The 18,127-nt window shown below is 53.2% G+C and overlaps 2 protein-coding genes across 4 annotated transcripts in view; both read right to left on the minus strand.

The window, feature by feature from the left end:
• Positions 1 to 4,111: 4,111 nt before the first annotated feature.
• Lhx3 (LIM homeobox 3) lies at positions 4,112 to 11,478 on the minus strand. 2 transcript variants are annotated; one of them, XM_021156470.1, is made up of 6 exons: positions 9,598 to 9,736; positions 7,129 to 7,300; positions 6,142 to 6,344; positions 5,519 to 5,670; positions 5,263 to 5,431; positions 4,112 to 4,692 (listed from the first exon to the last, which is right to left on the minus strand). In XM_021156470.1, exons 1-6 carry the CDS (start codon positions 9,689 to 9,691, stop codon positions 4,274 to 4,276), a joined length of 1,209 nt encoding a protein of 402 aa, XP_021012129.1. In that variant the 5' UTR covers positions 9,692 to 9,736; the 3' UTR covers positions 4,112 to 4,273. The 2 variants fall into 2 exon arrangements, with proteins under 2 accessions (XP_021012129.1, XP_021012130.1); XM_021156471.1 differs by lacking the exon at positions 9,598 to 9,736 and adding an exon at positions 11,370 to 11,478 and having other exon boundaries at positions 4,160 to 4,692.
• Positions 11,479 to 12,404: 926 nt separating this feature from the next.
• Qsox2 (quiescin sulfhydryl oxidase 2) overlaps positions 12,405 to 18,127 on the minus strand; it is a 28,091-nt gene continuing 22,368 nt past the window's right edge. Inside the window, exons 11-13 of one of the 2 annotated variants that reach the window (XM_021156469.2) lie at positions 17,323 to 17,511; positions 14,610 to 14,795; positions 12,786 to 13,071 (exon numbers count right to left, since the gene is read on the minus strand). In XM_021156469.2, the coding sequence (XP_021012128.1) occupies positions 12,869 to 13,071; positions 14,610 to 14,795; positions 17,323 to 17,511 (578 nt within the window). In that variant the 3' untranslated portion in view covers positions 12,786 to 12,868. Of the gene's footprint in view, positions 14,796 to 17,322; positions 17,512 to 18,127 lie in introns of both variants that reach the window. The other variant, XM_021156467.2, reaches the window with a different exon arrangement.

Genomic DNA, 18,127 nt, shown 5'->3' on the forward strand with positions numbered 1-18,127 from the left:
TTGGACTCTATCCATAAGTCCAGGTGTGGCAGCTGCTTCCTGGTGTCACACCTGCTTTGGAGATGCCAAGAGGGGGATTGCTGGTCAGAGAGGAATAGTTTTATGGTAAAAAATGAGCCATGGTTGCATCTGCTTCAGGAGGGTGGGAGCCATCACCTGAGGTCACCCAGGCAGATGGATGAAAACTCTGCTTATGAAGTCACCGCTCCCCTATTAATTAGGGGGGAGGGGACCTCCCCGGCTGCAGCGGACCTCACCAGTGGCCAAAAGCTTGTCAACATTTTCCAAGGAGAATGAAAATGTAAATAGCTTTCAGATCATTCAATGTCACTAAGGTATGGAAGAAGGTGGCCGCACTAGTCTCATTTATCTCGCTGTGGATTTAAAGAGCTTTTTTTCTATTAAATTTCCTAAAATTAATGTTTTATGTTGCTCAGAGTAATTTGAACAATTATGGGCTTAAAGAATTGATCATTACAGCCCCTGGGATTCAGCATTCCACACTGGAACCTTTGAAACCCTTCTGATTTATCGCAGCGGTTACTCCACAGGACCTGCCCTGGAACTGGACTCTTGAGCAGCCTGGGGACTGATCCAGTGGCAGATGGTAGGGTGGGGGAGAGGGGAGAGGGGAGGAGTGTGTCCCCAGGTGTCCTAGATTGAAGGGGTCCTAAGTATGAATTTTGCATATAAGACAGAAAAGCTTTGTGTGTGTGTGTGAGTTTGTTGGTTGAAATTAACTGCCCCCACCCCTTTTAGGCAGTGCATAATATTTTTAAATGGAGCTGGGTTTGAACTCCTGATTGATCTTTATGCCTAAGCCTCCCAAGTGCTAGGATTACAAGCAGTGCCACTAAACCTGCAGGTAAAATTGCTCCCCCTTTAAAAAGTCACTGGGATTCTTCCCTTTAAAGATACAATACAGTTGCTAGACTCAAAAGTTAACAAAGCCCAAGTGGGTGATCCCAGCCTTCCCAGCCCCCACCTGATTCCTCTGCGATTCCCACCCAAAGCCCATGGGACTCTCCTGCTGGCTGGCTGATGAGCAGATGGGCACACGGCTGACCCACGCTATCCTTGGGCAGGGGCGTCTCTGCGATCAATCAAGAGATATGTTCAAAACACACAGGCAGGGATTCAGAACCTCACCCTCTTCTCTTGGTTACCTAAGTCTAGTCCCCGGCTGTAGCACCCCGCCCCCACCCACAGGGTACTTTAAACCCTTTGGAGTCTGAGGCTTCTGGAGAGCAGGTCCTGGGGAGCCGCGGCACAGATCCTGAATTTCAGATGCATACCTCACTCATGCACCACCCACAGGAAATCCCTGCAGATCTATGCCACCTGCAATCCTCTCTCCACCAGGGCTTGATGACCGCTGGTAGCCTGGGTCCTGTCTATACCTCTGGAACATCCACGGACACCAGCCGGTGAGCAGGGGCTTAGTTGGGAGGCCCCGCGTTTGGTTTCATGATTCCTGCAGCTTGAGCTTGAGCAGACTGGGGAGGGGACAGGCGTTTCTGATCCGCGCCCGCCGCTGTGCAATCACTAGCCTCCAGGCCTTTGAGGGCTGGGGAGGGTAATTAGATAGCAGTCCTATTAGGGTTGTTCAGAAAGGGAAACTGAGGCAAGCGAGATCACTCAAATGAGCACACACGGGATCTGTATGTGGGAGGTACCTCAGTCGTTCGCCCTCAGCGCCACCTCATTTCCTGCTACTTCAGCGGCGCTAAAGTTATCCACAAGGCCAGCTGGAGAGAGCCAGAGGGGCTCAGCAGACCGGAGGAGGGCCCGAGGGGACGCTTAGCACTTCATTAACCTGTCAACGCCTAAAAGGTCCCAAGTGGCCTGGGGTGAGGGGCTGTAGGCTGGCCTGGTGGGCGGGGCTTGAGCTGCTGTCTCTTCAGTGCCTGTCTTCCTAAAAGAAAATTCAAATTCATCTCTTCCACCTCAGTTCTCAGCCCCTTGTACAGGACCATCCCTCTGCCATGCCTAGTATATCCCAAGAGTGTGTGCGCCCCCTTACTCCGTACTACAGGGCCTTAAAAGCCCTCAAGTCAGTCAGTGGTGGTGCTCACCTTTAATCCAAGCACTCGGTGAGTTTGAGACCAGCCTGATGTACAGAGTGAGTTCCAGGACAGCTAGGACTACACAGAGAAGTCCTAGCTGGGGGCAGGGGATGAGGGGGGCTCTTTCTCACCTGTTGCACTGGGTGGTATGGTGACCCATTCTCCCAAGTCCCAGGAAGTTCAGGGTAGAGCTGTAGGTCTGGGGAGTGGAGCTGGGCAAGGAAGGGCTCTTTTCTTGTACCACAGCAGGTGTCCCACCGGGATAAACCCTTCCTACTCTGGACCTCAGCTCTCTGTGGGCAACAGCCTGTGGATCAGTGTGGGAAGGGTCTGGAGACAGCTCTATGAAATGAAGACTTCAGGAGAATTTCCAGGCCTGACTCACTATAGTCTGTGAATGCCCCCTGAATGCCAGGCTAGTCCTTTAACCTCCCTCTCTGCCCTTTTGGGGCCAATTTCCTGCCTCTGTCTCCCTTGCACCTTTTCTTGGGCCTGGCTGTCTCCTTAGTGAGAAGGGTGGGTGCTGGAGATATTCACAGGGTGCCTGAAAACACCCAGTAACAACATTCAAGAGACCCAAGGTTCCATGGAGATCAAGAATGGGAGAGCGGATCCCCAGTTTCAAGCAGCTCCGCTTGGCTACACCAATAGTTTTCTATACTAGTGAAAGCCTCACCCTCACTCATACCAGCAACAATCTGTCCTCTCCCTCCCCCTCCTCCAGAACCCTGTCCAGACTCCCATTTTACCGGAGGGAAACCCTCAGGAGAGGTCAGACCTGCAGACCTGCAGACCTGCAGAAGGGTGGAGTGTGTTTCCACCACTGTTGCTTCCCTTGGTCTCTGCTGAACACAGTCTCACAGGACGGCGGCCCTGCCTTGACTTTTAGGTATCTCTCTCAAGGTCATTTCTGTTTAGGGTTCACAGAAGTCAAGTCACTGGCTCTAGGTTAGACAGCAAGTTAGCAGGGCAGTTAAGACTGGCTGGAATCCAAACTACAGAGAGCTTGAGTCATTCCAGGGCCTTCTCAGAGCACTCATACTGTGTTTGGTGGCTCCCTGGACATCCTAGATCTTGGCCTGGGAGATGGTAGAGACCCTAGTACACCCTCCCCTCCCTGTGAATGGATAGTCAATCCCATGCCTATTTCCAGGGCTCAATGGAAAATACCAGAGAGAGCAGATGCCACATTGAGACCGAGGGGGGGGGGTCGTTTTAGCGGCTCCAGCACCACTACACTCTGAGAGGACACCACTACCGCAGCAACAATCTCAGCCAGGCTCACTAAAAACACAAGCCTTCTAGCACTGAAACTGACAAATTTATTGAAGTCTTGGAAAGAGCGGATCACCAGGGAATAAATAAAAGTTACAGGATGTTTACAGAACCAACAGGTAGCCAAGATCCTGGAATTTCAGGAATGATCTTAACTTTCACATGGTCAAGCTTTGTGTCTGAGACAGATCGGGTTGGGAGGACCCCCAGCCCAGCCTCCTCCAGTGGGGGAGATCTCCTGGTCTGGGCTGGCAGAACCACCCCCGACCCTGCTCGGGACCACAGTCTGTTTGGCAAAGGTGTCTGTTCACGGTGCACAATTCTGCTCTGCACCCGAGGGAGGCTGTGCCTCCGAAGGGGAATTGTTCTCGCATTTAGAGGCTACACCTTGGAGAAGGGGCTCCAGAAAGCTCTACTCCCCCAACACACTGCATTCCAGAACAGAATGATCTGGAGACTCGGGGAGGGAGAGCTGGCAGCAGTGGGGAGGAGAGGTGTGCTCCCAGGTTTTGTCAGTGGCCAGGGAGGACACAAGCACAGTCTCCTACCAAGCCCCATCAGAAGCGATGAAGCAAGGTGTTACTGTTGTTTTCTGCCAGGACATTAGGTAGGCCTAGCCTCCTGCCCTGTCGGAAATAGCAGCAAGGGTTAACTGGCCAGTAAAGAAAGAGAAATGCTTACAAGAAATGGTCACTGGCTTGTGGACAGCCACCAGGCAGGCCACCCTTGTGTCCAAGGAAGGACTTTGGAGTCCCTCATCCCCAGGGAGCTGCCAGAGAGCCTGGAAGTGGGACAGTCCCTATTCTCTCACTTGGGAACCCTGTCCTTCCCTCAGAGGTCCTTGGAATGGACAGCATGGGGTGGGGCTAGCCATCCACCCAGAGGCAGCACCAAGACCCCTGAGTTAGAGCCAGGGGAAGCGGAGGCCTCAGTCAGAACTGAGCATGGTCTACTTCATCCAGCCAGGAAGCAGGGCTAGCAGGAAAGTCTGGGTATCCAGAACTGCTCTCTGTGGACAGGTCGGAGCTGGGCCCATTTCCAGCCAGCACCCTCATGGGTGGGGGCCCACCTGGTGGCCCTGAAGGGACAAGGCCCAAGTTGGTGTCTGGGTATACCAGGCTGGAGAGGAGAGGCTGGGGGCCAGGAAGGCTCTGGGGGGCTGCAGGAGATGGGGGGATGCCATAGGGGCTGCCTGGGCGTAGCTCTCGGTACTGCTCTGGACCCGTCAAGCCTCCGTGCTCCAGGGTAAAGCTGCCCAGGCCTCCTACAGGCCGGCCCAACGCAGGGGCAGGCTCTCCCAGGCTGCTGTACAGGCCATTAGCAGGCCCCATGTCAGCCATGGACGGCTCATCTGCAATAAAAACAAAAAACAAAACAAAACAAAAAAACAGAGAGCATGGCTGAGAAGCTCACCCCTCTATCAGAACCCTGACTGAATAGAGGAGACAGTCTTAGAAACAGGAACAAGTGGGTCAGGGACAGTCTCTTCAGCACTCCCAGAACTTAGCCCTGCTTTCTGCCTGCCCCCCTCACTCCACTACCCAGAGCCCCTTCAGCTGCTACCCAAGGAGGCTTGCTACCCCAGCTAGAGCCCAGGATGGGGCAACCCTGGAGGAGGGGGACATGAGAGGGAGCCATTTTTTAGATGAGAAAATTTAAGGGCCCAGGGGCTGTGCTAGTAACCGAGGTCAATACAGCCCCAAACAGAAGTGGGTATTAAGGGATGTGAGCAGCGTTCCTGGTGTAGAAAAAGAGGAGGATGGAAGTATCTTCTCTGCCTTCAGGACGCTTTGTATTGTACAATTCCAGAGTTGCAGCGGGTCGGCCGCCTCAGGAACAGGGAGCCTGAGTGGATCGTCCCCAGAGAGGCAGCCGGAGGAGTCAGGCCCGAGGCCAGCCCGAGTTAACGCGACCAACTTACCAGTGAAGGAGACTTCGGCGTCGCTGTCCTGTCCCTCCTGGATGCTGTCCTTGTCGGACTTGGAACTGCCGCGGGAGCGCTTCATATTGCGGAAATACTGTCCCCAGCGCTGCCGGCCAGCGTCTTTCTTCAGTCTCTTTTCCTTGGCCCGGCGGTTCTGGAACCACACCTGGGGGGTAGGGATGGTGAGTGACCGCCCGGCTTCCCGCGGAGCGCGTGGCCCTTCTGGGGCCGGGGGAGGCGGCCGAGCGCTGACCTGCACCACGCGCATGTCCAGGCCGGTCTCGGAGGAGAGCTGCTCGCGCACGTGGCGCGCCGGCTTGGGCGAAGTGTTGTAGGCGCTCTTCAGCGTCTCCAGCTGCTTGGCGGTGATGGTGGTGCGCGGCCGCTTGGCTGTGGCCTCGGCTTCTGCGCGGGACAAACGATGAGGCCGGCCAGCCCGCTTCGGCTGCGCTAGCCTGCGCCCCGCGCTTCACCCCAAGAGCCCCGCGACGATCTCCGGATGCCCGTGGGGCCCTGGCTCCCAAGCAAAGGCCGCCGGTGGCCCCGCTCGCTTCCCAGAACGCGGAGCGCCGGCAGACGGGCTCTGTATTAGGAACCCGCAGCTTTGCGCATCGCTGCCATACACGGTCCTCGACCCCCAAATTTTAAGAGTTTGTGTGAATCAGGTCTTCATGGTCAAGGATGTTGGGCTGCTAATTCTCTCAAAGCGGGCAACCTCCTGTTTCCGCCGATGTGACTGCTACTGCAGGCTCCCCAGAGCAGTCTGCCTGGGGCTTCAGGTCGCCCCACCTCCCAGCACCAAACCAATTCCCGTCCCCAGCCGCCAGGACTGAGCGTTTCCCTCATCGCCCTTGAGGGCCATCTCCGCCCACTGACCTCGCTGCTTGGCTGTTTCGTAGTCCGCCTTGCACACCAGCCGGCTGTCTTCCATGAGGTAGAACTCGTCGCCCGTGGCCAGCTGCCGCTTGCAGACCACGCAGGCGAAGCAATGCAGGTGGTACACGAAGTCCTGGGCGCGGCGCACCACCTGCGTGGGCGGGATGCCCAGCTGGCATGCGGCGCACTTGGTCCCGAAGCGCCTGCAGGATGCACAGGGTGCGACTCAGCCGAGGGGCTCCTTCGCCTGGAGCGGGTCTCAAAGCAGCCAGCTCCCAGCGCCCGAGGTGCGGTCAGGAAGACTCCATCAGCCCCGCCTGCCCTGCAGCCTCGGCAGAGCCACAGTACCTTGGGTAGCAGAACCTGCTTCTTGCTGTTGGGAAAGATGGGTCTAGAGGGCCATGACTTTACCTGGGTCAGTTCCCTCAGCTCCGAGAACCCGAGCTTCCCACTTCCCAGATATTTAAGGAACAAAAACATTTTAAGAGGGAGAGTAAGTCTCATACAATTCTACAAATTTGGGTTAATTTTGTTTTAACCTAACAACTGCTTTTATGGATTATAAAACAAACTACTGTAAAAAGTAATAATGTTGGGGCTGCAGATTCGTCTGGGCTGGGTGGTTAAGAACACTGACTGCTCTTCCAGGGGGTTTGAGCTCCATTCCTAGCACCCACAAGGCAGCTTACAGTCATTTGTAATTCCAGTTGCAGGGAATCCGATGCCCTTTCAATCTTCTGAGGACACCGGGAATGTATGTGGTGCACAGTATGAATATGTAACCACTCACATATATGCACATAAAATTAAAAAATATTTTTAAAGATGTCACGGAAAACCCAAACCTGAGCTTGGCCAGACTTCAGGGTGCCCTATTTGGGTAGGGACCTAGGTATGGCGCTCACCCCCAGCCTGTTTTCTGCCAACCCTGCCCCCTTCTACTCTTCCCCGAGCTATGAAAGCAATTCAGCAGCCCAGCCAGCTTACTTAAAGAAGTCGTCTTTGCAGTAGACGCTCTCCCCGCGGCTGAAGCAGCGCTCAGCCAGAGGGACGTGGCAGTCACTGCACTTGAGACACTTGCTGTGCCAATGTCGGTCCAGAGCCTTAAGGATGAAACGGTCCAAGATGTGCTGGTCACAGCCTGCACACATAGGGATCTCTGTGGATACAAGAATAAGCCAGGTCATGGGACCACAAACGATGAGCGATGGCCTTCTCGTCAGCTGGGTCAGCCTGCAGGCCTTAGGGCTGTGCAAGGATCGGCTTTTCTGCCACTGTCTCCTGTCAGCATTTGGGGCCACCGGGCTCCCCAGTGAGAGTAGTGCTCAGGTACTGTATCCTGTAGCATCCCTCAGTCTTACTGCAGCCAAGGGAAAGTGAAATAGGTATAGAGAGGTGTCCACAGCAGGAAAGTGACTGGGCTATCCTGTAAGCTCTACAAAGTGCCAATGCCAGACAGGTCATGTCCATCTCAAACGAAAACCCTACTCTTGGGGTGATCTGGAAAGCCGGAGGAAAAAAGAAAAAAGAAAAAAGAAAGAAAGAAAGAAAGAAAGAAAGAAAGAAAGAAAGAAAGAAAGAAAGAAAACATGCCCTTATCAGCAAGGGCAAAAGACCACACATGGAACTTCATCGCCTTTGCAGAGTTCCAGCAAAGTGAAAAAGACCACACATGGAACTTCATCGCCTTTGCAGAGTTCCAGCAAAGTGAGGCTGTCCAGCGCTGGCCCCTGCCTGAGGTATGAATAAGTGGATACTGTCCTCACTTGAATAGCAGCAGGTATTTATGAGTTCATTGGCTATGTTTTTTTGAACACACACATAAGCTTTCATAAGTATGTATGTTTGTATGTATGTATATATGTATGTATGTATATGTGAGAGATCTGCTGTTAAGGTGTGAGCTGCAGTGCACAGTAGGCGACTTCAACTCTCTACACCACCAATTCTTCTAACATCTGAGCTCTCATCCCCCAAATACTGCAGGCCTCAGGGAAACTGGGTGGGAAAAATCTAAAGGTGTAATCTCCTCGTCTTAGGGGCTGGTGGCATAAGGCTGGTTCCTGGGATAAGGAGATCCCCGTCATTTAGGAAAGGTTACTAGAAAAAGGAGACGCATGTGCAGCACCCAGGGCCCACTCGCTTCACACCCACACAAGTGTCTGCATCTCTAGCTGCAAACAACAAGCTCCAGGCTGGCCTCCGCTGGTGGGAGGAATTAGAAAGGGACTGCCCCACCTCCCTCCAGCACTGGGCACAAGCCTGCGATGGATGCTGTCCCACCCTGAGCAAAACCACATCTCCAAGTGTGGACGTGGAGATCGACTGTAGTTGTAGCAGAGCACCACCAGAGCCGTCTTAAGGCCACAAGGATAACCAGAAGAGAGTGAGGTGGCTAGACAGGCCAAACACTGCACATTCAGCACTCAGGCACGGACAGCGCCTCGGCCAGGAAGTCCACAGGGGTGGGGGGCGGGGGGGGGGGGAAGGCCCGCTTCCTACAAAAGCCGTCGCCACCGTCAAGCCTCCCAGTGAAGCCACCCTCGATCTCCTCTTGCTTACGTGGCATGGTGAACTCCAGTCTCAGTACAGTTTCCTACACAGAGTTGGAGGGCCCAGTGGAGCCTCGGGAGCCACCAGCGCTCTAGCAAGCCTCACAGAGCTCTCTCTGGAGCCTAGCTTACCAAGCCTTCCTCCCTCCCTTTCTCATCCCCCCTCCCGTCTCTTCCTCCCAGCTCCTGCGGGTAACCCATCCCATAAACCATTGGAAAATAAATAAATAAATAAATAAGCAAGTAGGCCATATCCGATACCCCCAGTCTGCATAGAATCCTTTTCCCACTTGTTTCGATAGATCTTCTGCAAGCCTAACTTTCTCTTTTCCTATCGTGTTATACTCTCAGCCTGAAAACGCGGAGAGCGCTCTTATTCCCCAGAACCAAAGCCCTGCAAAAAGACTGGTACGATCAAGAAACTGGGGGCCCTGACAAGTCCCGCTTGTCCCCGGTAATCGCGTCTTGACCACCAGCCTAGCGGTAAACTGCCGGTGTAGACACTAAGACTCTACTCAGGGGAGATGTGTGGTTCAGCATGACCCGGCCCTGATCTCGCTGAAAACGGGGAAAGGAACTGAGTGAAGGCAGTTCCTAAGGAGAAACTCCTGCTCCCTGATTCCTGAGTCCTGAAACATCTTCACATGCTCCCTCCAGCTCAGGGGCCTCAGCCAGCTCAGAGCTGCAAAGGGACTCCTAAACCGTTCCTGAATCACCAAGGACAACACAGCACCAGGAGGGCCACACACTTTGGAGGTTTGAGATGCCTTTGCTTAGCCATGTCAGAGCCCCTCAGACACACCCTTGTCCAGATACCTTGGCTTCTGCTGGCCTCCGCACAAGGGCCAGAAAAAGCCGAGGACATCTGGACCTGTCCAGTGCAGCCTCTCCGTCGGGCACCCACCTCGGCGCAGGTCAGCCCTTCGCGCCAACAACGCCAGCAGCAGATCTCCGCCCGCGGATTCCCGGGACGGGTCCAGCTCCCCGCGAGCTTCCATGGGGCCAGGTGCCTGGTGCTGCCGCCCTCCGACCCTGAACTTCCCCTGGGTCTGGCGAGGCCACAGTTGCAGAGACTCCGAGCTAGCGTCGGAGAGACTCGTGTCGCTGCTGGGCGCTGTGCCCACGGGAGGCCTCTGGGCGCCAAGCTTCGGGCCCGCGGAGGGCGGAGCGGCGGGGGGCGGGGCCGCGGGGCCGCGGGGCGGGGCTGGGCCGGGGGTCGCAGAGACGCTCCCGGGGCCACTGGAGGCCACTGGAGACTGTGCGCCTTTCAGCCGGTGGAACCGAGGTGCCTAGAAGCCGTCTGGCTTGCACTTCCCGAGGACGGAGACAGCGCAGTAACCACTCAAGGCTTCCTACAGATGCTCACCCCTGCCCCAAGCAAGTTCGCTAAGCCTCCCGGAAGGCTGAGGTCCCGAGGGAAGTGGCAGGGAGGGAACTCCGTTCTCTTTGCTCACGTTTAGACTCTGAACCGGAGCTGGACAGCATTGAGACCACACCTGGTCAGCAAAAGGGCAACCTGATAGCCATCGCGAGGGAACGTGGGGGCAAAGAAGCCACAGTAGAGCTACGAGGAGCTCGATTTGAAGGTCCCCCAACTCTGACACGCTGGACCCCACCACTGGAAGTGCCTCCTGGAGCCAGTGCATCGAGAAGGAACGATTCTTAGGACCTCAGATCCGGTGTCCTCTGCGGGAACACACCAAGACTCTAGGCCAGAAAAGGGTTGAGCTGCGGAAGCCCTGAGATCTAGCCTTACTTTCCCACCCCAATTCCTTAGAACAATCCCTGCACCTGGATTTCCACATCTCATCCCCATTCGAACAGGTGAGCCCATCAGAACCCATCATCCTATCCTTGCGTGAGCCCTCACTGAGGGCTCCAACTACCCAGCCAGGAGACAGCGCCAGACCTATGCAGTTACTGGTAGGAACTAGAATCCAGCAGGGTATAGTGCTAGTGCCCTGGTAACGATCAGGGACACCCTAGAACTGTTTGCAGAATCAGCAGGTTGCTGCCACCCTCCTGGTTCCTCTTCTTGTCCTGTTCTGCATCCATCCCTAGGACTGTGACCGATCAGACCCCAGAATGGGAAGGATGAATGAAAGAACGCAGGATTCTCCACTTGGTCCCAGCGCAGCTGCTGCCTCGGAAAGAGCCCTGTGCCTGCAGCCGTCCCTTCATGTTGCTCTGTACTTGTTATTCCGAGGTCAGGGAACACTAGCTTGGAGTGAAATGGGTGCTGGGTGAGCTGAGATGTGGGCCATTGAGTGTCAGCTGCTGCAGAGGCAGTGGGGCGGGGGCCATGTATGGCTAGACTAGGGAAGGGGCGGCTCCACACTGTTGGGCATCTGGCTTGCCGCCAACAATGCCTCCATTATTTCCCAACGTCCATGGCAGTGAAATGGCCCTTGGGGAATCAGAGTTCAAGCGGGAGACTTGGCCTGGGGATTCTTGCTGCAAGCCAAAGCAGTTCTGGAAGCTGTGGGACATTCAATCTCTAGGGCCAGCCCCAGGCCTTTCTGGTCACTGCTGACCCTGTAGCTTTCCTGTTCTCCTGCCTGCGGTCACCTTGTACTTTTTTCTCCGCAGCCACTCCCTCCTAGTCACCCCTCTGCATTCTGTCTCTTCTCTTCTTCCTGCCTGGCATGGAGACCTGTAGGTTGCAATGGCTCTTACCTGGAGTCCTGTTGAAGGTACAGAGGGCAGAAGCTCCAGGGGCACCGGGCCTCTCTCGGTGGCAATCGAGTTCTGTTTCTAGCAGCATGGCAGTCACTAATCCAGTGGTTCCTGCCGGGTGTTCCTGGAGTGCTGGACCTCTTTCAGGCCTTGGCCCACTCGCTGGGCTGGCGCTGTCCGCGGTGCTGAAGGAGGCACCAGCGTGCTGGGGACCTTCACAAGCCTGCCCCGCCCCTCCTCTGTCCCCGCCCTTGGCCCCTTCCAGGCCTGGGCAGGCGGAGTCAGGCTGGCGTCACTCTAGGGCTGGGTCTGACTAGTTTATAATTCGAGGTAGCCTTTTCTCAGAACCTTCCTTTACCTATTACAGAGTAGCATAGTGGCTCCAACTTGCTCTGTCGCGGGCTCTGGGCCTTGGCTAGAGGTGCCACGTTCATAGTACTTGGGTTTGGGAGCCTCTGAGCTGTTAGCCTGGGACTGCGCTCCTCACCCACTCGGTGGAATAGATTCTGGGCCCAAAGGCCTTTTGCTTGCAGGCACAGGTCAGAAGCCTCCAACTACGAACTCAACCACCTGCATCCAGTACTCTGAAGGCAGATTTTAGTCCCTTTTCTCCAACCCCTACTTCCAGAAAAGGGTCATGTATGCAAACCCACCAGCTACTGAAGAGCTGAAGGGGTCCTGAGCAGAAGTTCCCAGGTGCCTGCAGGGCAATCTGCCCCAGGCTGGGCACAGATGGGAGGGAAATTTGGCGAGAGGCTCAACAGCTTTCTAGGTTGACTGGCTGGTCCTCCCAGGCTCTGTGGGTTCAGAGACAGTCTGAGGATGCAGCTCTCAGCATAGTCCATTCTCACTTCACTTTCTGCCTGACCTCTAGGCTGTCTTCCCGAACGCCTCTAGTTTATTTATACAAAAAATTCTTAGAACCTCAGCGTTGTGTCTGCAAACTAGATGGGAGAAAAGGGTTTGGAGAATTCCCTGAATCCAGCTTTACATAAAGCTGCTCACATTTCAAAAAAAAACTGAAAACAACTTTACTAAATGTCAAATTTCTTTATTCTTACAATGTGCACATTAGAGTTTACTTAAATACAAAATGTACCCCTTCTTTAAGAAATTTCATTGACATTTTCATGCCAATTGCTTTTTACTCAAAATCTTTTCATTAAAAAATAAATAAACATTTAAATTACTGAACTATTCTAGATATTAATCTTAATACCTCTCATAAAACTTCAGACTTTAAAACAGACCTACACTTGGCCCAAAGGTGGGTCCCTGGAGGAATGCAAGCCTTTTCACTGCAGAATAAACAGTTCAAACAGGGATGTCCGTGGTAAGCTTGTCCCCCAGAAGGGATGACCTGGGTCTGTACAAGAGCAGCTGAAAGTAGGATCTGCCCAGAGTGGGCTTCTGCAAACAGCAGCCACGTCAGGCACTGTGGGGTGCTGTGGCAGCCTCAGGGCCACCCTTTGGGCTCAGACATTTCACTGGAGCTGTCCTTAAATAGGCCCAATTCTCAAGCTGACAGACCAGGAGTGTTCATCCTTGGAAACACCTAATGATGATCTGGGTTTGTTTGTTTTTAAGCACAGGACTCCAGGTTTCAAAGAAGAAACTTCCTCCACAGGGAAGTGAGGCAGGAGGTTCACATGGCTGAGTCTGGCCATCTGCCCCAGCCAAGGTCTGGCTCTCAGAACTGACCCTGCCATGTGATGAAAGGAGGGTTAATAACAGCCCAAGGAGACAGCTGTCCATTTTCTTAAGTGGCAGCAGGGACATCGATAATACAGGGTCTTAAATGGTACCCATGTGACCAACTGTCATTGGGAAGGATGCAAATATAAAAAATAGAATATGCAAAGTGGAATGTACACACATGCACACACATGCGCACATGCGCTCTCACCACACACACACACATACACACACACACACACACAAACACACACGGAGACACACACACACACACAGACACACACACACACATACACACACACACAAACACACACACACACATACACACACAGACTAGCTTGCTTTATCCAAATAAAAAGAAGCTCCTGAGCTATGAAGGGTCTCAGTAAGAATGTTTCCAGAAATGTAGACTTAGTCCATTTCTTAAAAGTCTTTAGGCACAAGTTTACCATTGAGATTTTACAAATGTATTTAAGTTGATGTTGTTGTTTTTAAGTTACCCTCAAGGCCAGGAGACTAAGTACGCAGGGGTAGCATCCCATGCCACCACCAGTGTCTTCTGTAGTGTACATGAAAGACATGACAGGGTCTCTAGAGGCTTCCTGGAGACTGCACTGCCCCACAGGGACCAAGACTGCACTACAGCTTGACATGGGTATTTAAGACGCAGGGAAGCCACAACATAACTTAGTGGTCTCTAGGCCCTGTACCCCACAAGGTGATCAGACTTCCTTGTTCAAGTTCAGAGCACCCTGAACCCCCATGAAAGCACTTTTGGCTTATGCAGGAACACAGCCCACATCTGTGGCAGGGTGTGTGCTGTCTGTAGAGGCCTCTGTGCTGTGGCTGCTCATCTCTGGATGCTGCACCCAGAGAGAGGGGGTGGGTGGGAAGGTAACAAATGTAGATGTGAGGCTTCATGGAAGGCTGTGTGGCTGTGGGTTGGACCTGCCCCCTTCTAGCGTACAGGGCCAAATACACACTAGTCTAACATGGAGGCTGGGAAGGTGAGGACAAGGTACCAGCAAGGCAAATATGTTCCATACGAAAAAACAAAAGAAAACATGCTCCTCCAGACACCATGCTGGGCACATTTGCAAAATCCCTGATCCCAACATTAAAGCTGCAGGTGTGTGGGTGGTCCAAAAGCTTCGTCTGTGTCACCATGACTGCCCCAGGTTCTCTACACAGCTGGGTGGTAGAGCCGAACTTTCCATCGCTTGGACCTCACTCTGAAGAAGAAGTACATGATCATCAGGAACAAGGAGGAGGCCACGTAGAGCACCACGCAGAGGCTCATGTCCAGACTGGAGAAGCCAACCCCAAGGAAGGGCACAACTGCCTTGGCCTCCTTAAGTGCCTGGGGCCCCTGAGGGCTCTGGAGTCTTAGGTCCAGCCTGTGGTGCAGGCTCTTGGAAAGGTCAGTTCTGGGACCCAGGATATGGGGTGGATGGAGACTCCCAGTGTCATGGTGTCTCCAGGACTTCCCTGAGGGGTTAAGACCTTTGCCTTCTTCTTGCTCTCTGCCCTGGGCCTCCCACTCGCCAGGACTGCCCTGGTCCACAGAGTATGTGTCCACCAGGTTGTCCCTGCTATAGTGCTGTCTCAGGAACACAAGCACCTGGCCCTCATTCCAGCTGTCCAGGCCTTTAATTTCCTCATGGCAGGCTGGGCAGAGGTCTGGAGTGGGCCATGGGACCTTTGGAAACTTGGGATCCTCACTCAAATGGCCTAGAAGGGAGGCAAAGAGAGAACCACAGAGAAACCTTTCAGCCACAGGATGCTAGTATGTCTCATCCTACCTAGCACACTAACTGTCCCAGCTTTCCTCCCTCCACCACTCCTGGGCATCCAAATGCCCTCTTCTTTCTGGCAAGCCATGCATACAAAGGAGGTACACTGTATTCTGGGCTCTACTTGCCTCTCAAGGAACTAGACTCTATGACTCACCTAGACCTTCCCTCCTGCATGGGTCCATCAAGTTCTCACTTCTGTGTCCTATTTTGTTTGAGACAGGGCTTCTCTGTGTAGCTCTGGTTGTCCTGGAACTTGTTCTATAGACCAGGCTAGACTTGAAATTAGAGAGATCTGCCTGTGGCTTATACCACCATGGCTGGCTTGTGTCTGTCTTAAAGTGCCCTTGAGATCCATAACCTCACAAAGCCCTTGAGCACTCTGGCTGGTGGAAGCACCCCCCTTCCTCTGCCCCAAACACTACCTACTCATGTATTTTTCCACACTCTAGAACCTTTCCCTGACCCCCAGGCCCTGAAGATTCCTAAAGACCTTGGACTTGACTCCAGTAGGGGAATTCATGTTTAGACAAACCAGGACATCTTGCAGTACATACATATGAACCTGTCTCCTAAGTGGAAACAGGTCCCCCTTGAGTCTTGCCACCTCCCAGGTCATCCCCACATCTGTATTGGCAAGCACACACCAGAAGCCACCAGGCACTGCTCCTGTGTGTTTCCCAGCTGAAACATGCTTCCATTCAGAAACATGATTCTCCCAAGGTGTTTGCCTGGGGCTTCCCTGTCCCCTACTGTTCCCTTGATCCCTCCCCAGAGATGGAAGTGCGCACTGCTCTGCTGTGATTACCCTGTGCCCCTCTGCTCCAGAGTGTGGTGTGTACAGAGTTAATAAAAGCAGGACTATTTGTGTGTGTGTTATAGGTGCTACACACAGGGTGAGAAGACAAGGCGAAGGCCAGCCAGCCCTGGCTGGAGGGAGTCAGCCAGTACATGAGGATGAACACTCTGAGACACATACCAGGAGTCTTCTAACTAACACAAAGCACGGTCTGACAAAGAGGTAGAGACCCAACCCCTAGGCTGGTTGGTGGGACTGCTGAGCAGGTGAGGAATCTTAGGAGCAACATTACACCAGGCTATACAGCCCCTCCCGCTGTGGCCTAATGATGTGGGCACTTGTGGTGGGGACAACAGGGCCCCTGGACTGGGCAAAGCGCAGCTGGTGTCTTGTTCTGGCTGCCTCAGAGCCAGGCGCCTGGTGGGAGGGAGCTAGGGAAGGCATTAGAGAGAAATCCCTATCTAAGGGCCACTACACCAGCGCCTTGAGGCAAAGTAAATCCTCCACACGAAAGGCACCGTCTGCTCTTGGTGCCAAGAAAAACCAATTTTCTTTAGTGCTTTAGTTGTAATATGCTTTATAATACAGCAGATTAAACAAAAACCAAGAGTTTAGTGACATTTTCCATTCATCTCTATTAAATTCATTTCTCAGTAGAATTACTCTTAAGCCTAATTTTAATCTGCCATTGATTTTAGAATAGTGGGAATTACTTAACCCTGACAGACTACATGGACCCTCTATTTTGTTTTCTTAAAACAAAATCACATGTGAGGTTTGCTTAGCAATCTGAGGTGTGTGTGTGTGTGTGTGTGTGCGCGCGCGCGCGTATGTCTGTGTGCATGTGCTATGTGTGCACTCTGGAAAGGGTCAAGGCAAGAGCATCTTCCTCAGTTACTCTCTGATGCTCTCATGGTTTCAAACAGGCTTTGTCCTTTAACCTGGAGTTTGCAGAATGGATTGTGCTGGATTGGCCAGCAAGCTCCAGGGATCCTCTCCACCTCCCCAGCACCAGAGTGTAGCTCTGTGTTATTGTACTCAGATTATGGTTTGTTTTGTTTTAAGATTTATTTATTATTATATCTAAGTGCACTGTAGCTGTCTTCAGACACACCAGAAGAGGGCATCAGATCCCATTACAAATGGTTGTGAGCCACCATGTGATTGCTGAGATTTGAACTCAAGACCTTCGGAAGAGCAGTCGGTGCTCTTAACCACTGAGCCATCTCTCCAGCCCGCCCAGGTTATGTTTTTAATAGATAAACTCAGATCCTCAGATCTTTGTCTGCATGGCAAGAACTTTACAAATTGAACTAAATCTCCAGTCCCTGAGAACAGATTTTAAAGATAATAAAAGTGTTTAGCAAAATTGCTATAGGTTCGCCCCACCCCCTCCAGAGTTCATAATTACTTGTGGTAAAGCTGTAGGGGTGGCACTGGAGGGAGATACGGGTGAAGAAAGAGACCCATCTGTGTCTACAAGGGCCAGGGGCTCCAAAGCCAACAGGACACAGTGCTCTGAGACACCCTGGGCAAGCAGGAGCAAGAGGGAACTTACTGTCCTCAAACACACTGTCTAAGGCACCCTTGGGTCGGACCCTCCAGGTCCAGGCTCAAGGTTATGTGCGCAAGTGTGGGAAGAGCAAGGAACATGCAGGCCTCTTACCTGCCAGGCGGCTGTTTACCATGTTGTGCTTTCTCCAAAGCCAGAGAACAGCTTGGTCTGGAGTTTTCACAGAATCCATGGACTCCTTAGCCATCTCCTCAAAATGTTCACCACATTCTCTGCACCCAAAGAATGTGTGAATGTATCTCCTGATGGTCTGCAGCACTGCCTGGGGGTCGCCTTCAAAGCCTGCACAAGGAAAGGCAGAACATCAGTGCTGCCAGCCTCTGGGTCGCCAAACCAACAGAAAGAGCATCTGAGAGTGTGGAGTGGCCCCACGAGAAGCCCCAGGACGGGTTCCCCAGGTACCACAGTATGACTGCGGTGGTGAATGCTGCCCCCAGTGCATGGGGACAGTGGCTGTCACACTGGGCATTCTGAAAGTTGAGTGTCAGGTCCAAGAGGAACAAGCCCAGTAACCCAGCCTCGATCCCCATAAGCTTTAAAAGGACTGTGTTAACATTCCTCACCATGTTTGTTCCTGGTTGTCTCTGGCCTTGACCTCATGACCCACAAAACAACCTAACCCCAAAGAGTGTGTTTTCCCTTGGATCTGCCAGTCTGCCAGCTGTGTGTACTGCCTACTTTGTAACTCCTAAAAGTGACACTTGTGGAGGTGAGGCTCTCAACTCTGAGCCCGGGGCCATCCTGCTTCAGAATCCACTAGATCCATGAGCAAATATGGCTGTGTACAATCTCCCCTGAACAGATGGGCAGCAACAGTTACCAACTGGCCGGCTGCCAAGGTTCTGTCTCGGAGGCCGACAGGGAGGCAGGCTGGCAAGGGCTGCACTCTTTCAGAAGG

The sequence above is a fragment of the Mus caroli genome, chromosome 2 (genome assembly GCF_900094665.2).
Source record: "Mus caroli chromosome 2, CAROLI_EIJ_v1.1, whole genome shotgun sequence".
Lineage (NCBI taxonomy): Eukaryota > Metazoa > Chordata > Mammalia > Rodentia > Muridae > Mus > Mus caroli.